This window comes from Lepidochelys olivacea (assembly GCF_965140295.1).
Source record: "Lepidochelys olivacea isolate rLepOli2 genome assembly, chromosome: 7".
NCBI lineage: Eukaryota > Metazoa > Chordata > Testudines > Cheloniidae > Lepidochelys > Lepidochelys olivacea.
In genome coordinates this window covers 100,765,487-100,772,986 of record NC_140417.1, presented here as the reverse complement: position 1 = coordinate 100,772,986, position 7,500 = coordinate 100,765,487, and the positions used below count along the sequence as shown (strand labels likewise).

Genomic DNA, 7,500 nt, shown 5'->3' with positions numbered 1-7,500 from the left:
AATCATTATGGAGATGCCATCTTGTTCTGTCTCAAGGTGATACTGAAGAAGCAACAAGAAAGTACTGCCAAGTCATATGTCCTCCATTGGTCCTTGACTCTACCTGTTTCTCTCTTCCAAAATAGAATTCTGAAAAGTATAATTTAAGAGGGGAAATCCAATTTTTTTTCAGAAGTTGTGTGCATAAATATATTAGTAATGAACACAACAAACTGATACTAATTTTTTGTAACTCCTAACTATGTGCAAGTATAGGTCATACAGTGCAGGAATTTGGGTTATCTACTGCATAATTGCATTTTCTGGAAAAATTCTAAATTGTATTTTTTTAACAACAAATATTGTTAAATGTGATGAAATTTTTTTGTCCCACTTAGAAGTTTTGGTCAGCTGTGGCCTTCTGGTGCATAATTAAACTAATACTATTTGTGCACAGAATAAAATTGGTTACCTTTACGTTTCCCTCAATATACTCTCCAAAGAGTGAATTCTCTCAGGATTGTACTATCAGGCTGCTGGTCATACAAACTGAGATCAAATCTCTTTCCAAAGAAGAATTTACTTAGTCTGTTCAGCAAGGAGCTTATGATTTGTCTTTTTGTTGTGTATTTGTATAGCACCTAACAGTCCTGGTTCATGACTATGGCTCCTAGGTACTATGGTAACGTAAATAATAAATAATAGTAATTTTTATTGCCAGGCAAATAATCATTCTAATTTTAAAAAGACTGTTGAATATGTTTTGCTCTGCATTGCAATCATATATTGAACCAATGTGAAATATCTTTCACCATCTACAAACTATAGATTATATTAGAAAATCAAGTCTTAAATACATTTTGCATTTCTGAGTCCACAGCTGGCCAGAGCTTTCTTGCTAAAAAATAATTTGCAGCAGCATAAATAAGTATTGTGCTTATGGGGGGAGGGGAGAAGGCTTCTGCCCCAAAGAACCTACAATCTAAAGCTCTGATCTTGCAAAGACTTATGCACATGCCTAAATTTTATGAATGTAAGTTGTCCTACTGAAGTCATATAAAGTTGACAGGATTACTCACATGCCTAAAATGAAGCATGTACATAAATGTGTGTAGGATCAGGGCCCAGGGCCCCAATCTTATAGACCCTTACTCACATGAGTAGTTCTTACTCATAGAAGTAGTCCAATTGAGGTTAAACAAACAACTTACTCTGAGAATAACAGTTTATAGAATCTGATCCTAAATAAGATGTACCTTGGCAGATGATGAATGAAAGCACTGGGGAAAGTGGAATGGAAATAAGAGTGACCATTAAAAGGCAAAGGAGCTTGGAGCAGCCCTAATGATGCTTATGTTGGGGGCTGAAACTTCAGCTGGATATGGAGAGAAGAAAGATGGTTTTAAACCATTTTGTCTCTCCCCCCAAGTCATTACAGATGTGCCGAGCAAAGTATTATTTTCTCACATTCAGCCAAATCCAGTAACTGGATTGCCTAACAGCAAGGGCCACAATAAACCCTAGTGAACCCTACAATGCCATTACTCATTTGTACTAAGGGGTGTATTGTGTGGGATATTGCAGGGCTCAATTCTGTGACCTCTTCTGTTCAATGTGTGTACAAGGCCTCAAGGGGAGGCCATGAGACAATTTGTGTTACAATGACGTTGGTATGCTGGTGACCTTTTGCGCTACCTCTCAGACTTCTTTGGACCTGGACAGTACAATCAATCAGGTTTCCTAGCACTGGATGAGAGCTAGCTGGTTGAGTCTTAATCCGGACAAGAGGCTATGCAGGGGAAAACAAATATGACAAATAGTGATATCTGCCCCTTTAACTAAAGGGGAGTATCATCTTTTATAATTCAGGTTCAAAATCTATTAGACCTCTGACTGCTTCTGGATCTTCAGATAAACATCTGTGAACAAGAGTTCTTATTTCTGTCTTTTCTTGACTACATAGGTGTGACCATTCCTAATGATGCCGAGATGTCACCCATTATTTATGCTTCTTTCACCTCCAGATTCAATGATATAAGCACACTCCAGCTAGGGCTTGAAGATCACTCCAGAACTTCAACTGCTGCAAATGGCAGCTGCCCAATTTCTTATTTTATTTCAGTTTATAAAATTTGCTGATCAGAAAACTCTCTAGTTGTGTGTATGATATTAACAAGATACTTATTAACACACTTCAGAAATTGACTCAGTGTCAATAAATGACTTTGACTATTTGAAAAAAAGGAGAAATTCTCCAAATAATCCTTCATGCAAAAGCCCTTGTGGTGTTTGATTAGGGAAGCACATATGACAGTTCAGAGAGTGCACTCGCTTCCCATTCATTTTTGGTACATTTCAATTCAAGATGCTGATTTTGAACTGTGAGTGCCTCTACAGTTTGTATGCTGGATATTGTAGAGCCCCTCTCTTTATTTGTGTGTTAATGTAACAGTTAAAATCAAGCTGGGACACATAAATGGAAAGTCCTTAAAGTCTTGTGGTAGGAGTAGGACATTCACATTGGATGCAGAGTGATATCACAATGCTTAGGCTCTTCTTAAATCCTGTTTAAGTCCTCAAAATAGGGTTTATGTGGGATGTAAATGGTGCATGGACCTTGACTGGCTCCCTGGAGTGGGATGAATTTCACACCCATGTGTTGTTAGCCTTCAACTCAGGAGTTTGCTTCTCTCTTTGGTTTGACAAAACCAGAATACGTTGCTGCCAGACATATGTAGTTACTTGGGGCCAGATTTTTGAAATTATTTATGTGCCTAAAAACAAATATCGGTGTCTAGTGGAAGTTAGGTGCCTAACTTGCTTAGGGCTTTTGGAAATTCCACTAGATGCTTATCTGTATTTTTAGTCGCTTAAATACTTTTGAAAATCCAGCCTTTGTGGTGTTTTGGGGTTTTTTTTTGTTGGTGAGTGTTCAGTGGGGAGGCGCTCTTATTGTCATTATGTACATTTTGATCATTTTAGTATGCATTTTCAATTGATTTTATTATCCAGCTTAATGGATGTTGACAGACTCATGTGGAAATATATATATAAATAAATACTGCATACAAGATAGCTGCCCAAATATAATACGCTGTGTTTTCTGTGTATCATAATTTCTTTTCATTTGGTTCCTAAGTTTTACTTGGAATGATGGTGGGGTTTGTTGGGGCCGGGGGGGGAGCGGCGGAAAGGGTTTGGATGATCTTAAAAGTGGATGGCACTTTTACAAGAATATGGGTTCTACCTGGCATAGCTTTTTGATTTACTTTTGACACAGTAAAGATTTACTGTGCCATTAATTGTTACTCTAACTGTTGTTCTTTTATGCAATTAGATCTATATGAATGAACCCTGAGGCCTGCCTGGATCCAACTGCAGGTCAGCACTTAGATTGTCTGCTTTTTGGCGCAGTGATGGTGGCCAAGATTTTCAGAAATCACAAGTGATTTAGGTGCCTCGATTTTGGGAACGCTCAACTTGAAACCCGAAGGATCTTGATTTTCAGTGAGCAGGCACATCTGCAAATTGGCCCCATTAAAATGCTTCAAGTTGGACACCCAGAAACTAAGGAATGCAGAATCACTAATCACTTTTGAAAACCATGGCCAGTGTCTTCATCTGTGTTTGGAAAGTGCCTGGTATACTGTGGGCACTATTGCAATGTAAACAAGAATGTTCTAAATTTTTGTTGAGAAATGTGGGTCTAAACCTGGGAGGTTTCAGTGCCTTCAATCAATCCCATCTGACTTCAGTGGGAGGTGAAGTGTTTCAATTCAGTACAGCTCAGAATTGGGCCCTCTAATGGAACCAGGTAGGCAACTAACCCTTTTGAACCGTTCAAATTAATCGGGCATTACTTATCATCCATTCTTGGAGAAATGTCATAAAAAGGGAAACCCCTTTGTGGATAGAATCATAGAATACCAGGGTTGGAAGGGACCTCAGGAGGTCATCTAGTCCAACCCCCTGCTCAAAGCAGGACCAATCCCCAATTTTTACCCCAGATCCCTAAATGGCCCCCTCAAAGATTGAACTCACAACCCTGGGTTTAGCAGGCCAATGCTCAAACCACTGAGCTATCCCTCCCTTATTCCTCTTATAAATTTGCACTGCACCATAATTCTGCCCCAATGCCATTAGGTGACCAAGTGAATTCTGCAATTGATTTATAAAAATGCCCATGATAATGCCCATATAAAATCACACAAACAAAAAAGCAGAAGCTCAGAGTTGCCTGTTTTAATTAAAACCTTTCATTTTTCCCCAAGTCCTGTATCTAGTTTAACATGGCAATAATGGGCCCATAAAGCCCAGCAAGATGTGCAAATTGGTTAAATCTGGTTAGTCAATACCAGGGAAGGTCAGCCCATTGAGCAACAATTTCAACCAGTTTTCATTTTTTGACATATTTTAAAATAACAATTACATCATGTGTAAAAACGGGGAAATATATATTCTGTAATACTACAGTTAAAAATGTTCATCAAAAATGTATGCAGAGAATGTATAAAGAAATGCAAGGACTGTACATGATCTGTAAGGAGCATTCAGAGATGTGTGTTTAGTTTAAAGTTTAATGTATGAAACCTAAAGGGAAAATGCCAGGAAAGCAGCTACTATATCCCTTAATGCAAGAATTAAAATCAAACTAGGATTTGCTTCAAATTTTAGCATATTTCTGTGCTACTGTTTTTAGTATGACATTCTTGCATTTATATTGCAGAACCAGAAAACTAAGAATGTTATCCTTTCTAATTTCAGTTTAGGTCAAAAGGTACTGCTCTCCAAAAAGACATGATTATAGAGTTTTAGTGTATGCACTAAAAAGCCTGCAATACACAAAAAAATGAGAGATCCAGCTCACCTTGAAGTCCATTTCCATTTGCACTGGTGCAAGATGGTGGAGGAGAGGCTTGGGGCCTGACAACTGGAGCAAAGGCGCTCTTTTGTTTCACTGCAGAGATGACATTGGCAGGTGAGAATGAGAAAATGCCGTGTGTACTGCTACAGTTTGAAGGGAGGGTGACCGAAGAGGCTGCCATGGTAGGGCTTGACGGCACTACTGCAATAAAGCAAAAATAATCAGGACTCAGATTGAGGTTTTTCATGGCAAACATGGAAAAAGAGAGTGATAGGGCCTTGCCTCTTCAAATATTGGAAATATATATATAAATATATATATAATATGTAAAAATAAAAATAATGAAATGCCTTGGCTTGGCCACTCTCTGGATAACAGGCAAACTCTTTTGTGTTGGACTTTTGTTACAAATTGTGCAGTCCGATTTTTTGTCTCTGAGACCGTATTATGGCAAATAAAGATCAATTTACTATATTCATTTTTACGTCCAGCCTCCAGAGTCACCCCTCCTTTTATCCAGTAGCTCACATTATAAAAATCAAAACAATGCAAGTATCTGATTTTGTAATAAACATGAATCTATATGATGATGTGTTACCAAAAATAGACACTTACTGCCATAAGGAGAGTTAGCTGAGGAGCCATTAAGAAATCCAGGGGAACCTGGTACACCTAGATTGGGCATGCCGGCATTGCCATATCCATTCATGCTATTGCTGACTGTGTTGTAATTGGACTGCTGAGGAGTACTGCTTGGAACATATCCTCGCGGGGAAACACTGCTTGTGTTGCGACTGTAACCTACTGTGTTAGAAAACCCCCCACCCCGAAAAAATAATGTTATTATTTATAATATAAACTTAGAGGGCTGGGGGGGTTTCCTCATGCATCATATATTACAGGTTTTAATTGATTGCACAGCTTTGCTCTAAGTTGTCTGTTACTGCCCTATCAACTCTTACAGTTTAAGATAACCTTATCATGCCAACCTTACTTAAATCATCTGCGAGCACTCTATGTTGTCTCTCCTCCTAGCAAAGACAGCCAACAAAAGCTCTCTTCGATCCAAGCGTGTCAGTTTCCTTCACATTTGTCTTTAGTAGCAATTATCAACAGGCTTGATTCCCGGTTTGTACCAACATACTGCATGAACTTTCAGCCTCTACAGACCTTCAAATGCCATAGCTGACAGGAAAAAACTTGTTTGTTGCAGTGATTTAACTTTAAAAGGCTGTTTTGGGGTCTTCATTTTTATGATTGATATTTTTATACTAACAATAAGCTAGTACTTTCATAAAGGTGCATGTTTCTGTGAAGACTAACCCAGAATCAAAGTGGAGAATGTTTACGAGATTTATAACTTGGAAGTGGATTAAAAGACCCATTCTTTTGTAAGAGGAGACCAAGCAGAATCGGGATTTCAAATCACAGAAGATTAGCATGAATTTATTCTCATCTGTGCAATCAATTTATAATTATGTTGTAAGCAAAAATATATGGTTTTGAACATACTTAGGAAGCTGGTTTTACTCCTTTCATTAGTATAAAACTTAATTTAAAATGCAGTTTGCTATATGTATGTTAAGTTAGAAAATTTAAATTAAGTTACAAGGATTGTATTTTTATATATTACATACCTACATTTATATAAAATGTGCTTACATTTATAAAAACATCTAAAAAGATCAGTGTGGGCAATTTAGATTTGTCTGTGTAAATGTTGAATAAACATTTGGAGGATATCCAGACATAGTTGCTTTGTAATATACAGTATAGATATCTTATGTGTATATATACACATTTCATATCTAATGTTAATCAAGTGCTGTCATATATTTCTGCATTTTGCATAAATCTTTTCATTGGAGATGCTTCATGAGAAAAGAAAACCAAAGAAAGGGAAGAATTAAGTGTTATCTGGAATTTAAAGACTGCACTCCATTACACGATCAAAGATCGGACTAAAGGGAGGGGGAGGAAGATAGAGCATAGTGATGGCATCAGCCAGTATTAATAGACATTGTCTAAGAACAGTCAACAACATGAAGGATTAACTCTTGAAATCCCACATACCTTGGTCATTAGCTTGTGATGTTTCTGAAACATTAACTGCTAGCTGGCTGCTAAATGAGTTCACTCCCATCATGCCAGTGTGAGCTGGAGTGTTGGCAAGAGTAGGAATCTGGTTGTGATTGCGTGGCACACTGTATAATGCTTCAGCAATGTCAGCTGCTCGTTTCAGGATTATTTCCTACAAAACAGTAAAAGAATTAATTGCTAACATGTAGTGTACTTGTTTATGGTACCAGATACCCTATGAAATAACCTAATTTGGAATAACATTATCATTAATGGTAGAGATTATGGTAAAATTATGGTGGATGTGGGGATTTGATATTTGTTTCTGTGGTTGTGATTGAACTTTTTATTCTTCCTCCTGGTTACTGAAGTTATGTACGCTTTCCTATCAGCATAATCAATATAAAGCAGTGAAGAAGTTAACATAAAAATTTGGTCTAGTGCTGTTACTCATGTGAAAATTGTAAAAATATACTTTATTTGGAGACTGCAGCAGTGTTTTTCCATTAGTTTGCAAAATACAGTATGTTTTATCCGCTCTGTTTAGCAGATTTACTTAGGATTTCCCATTAGTCACT

General features: G+C 37.4%; 1 protein-coding gene across 5 annotated transcripts in view; it reads right to left on the bottom strand.

Moving 5' to 3' along the window:
• The window catches only part of EBF3 (EBF transcription factor 3), a 129,122-nt gene that overhangs the window by 2,212 nt on the left and 119,410 nt on the right, over positions 1–7,500 (bottom strand). For 2 of the 5 annotated variants that reach the window (XM_084635620.1, XM_084635621.1), the window contains exons 13-15: positions 6,917–7,094; positions 5,459–5,647; positions 4,847–5,044 (exon numbers count right to left, since the gene is read on the bottom strand). In XM_084635620.1, the coding sequence (XP_084491746.1) occupies positions 4,847–5,044; positions 5,459–5,647; positions 6,917–7,094 (565 nt within the window). Of the gene's footprint in view, positions 130–4,846; positions 5,045–5,458; positions 5,648–6,916; positions 7,095–7,500 lie in introns of all 5 variants that reach the window. The other 3 variants (XM_084635622.1, XM_084635623.1, XM_084635624.1) reach the window with 2 other exon arrangements.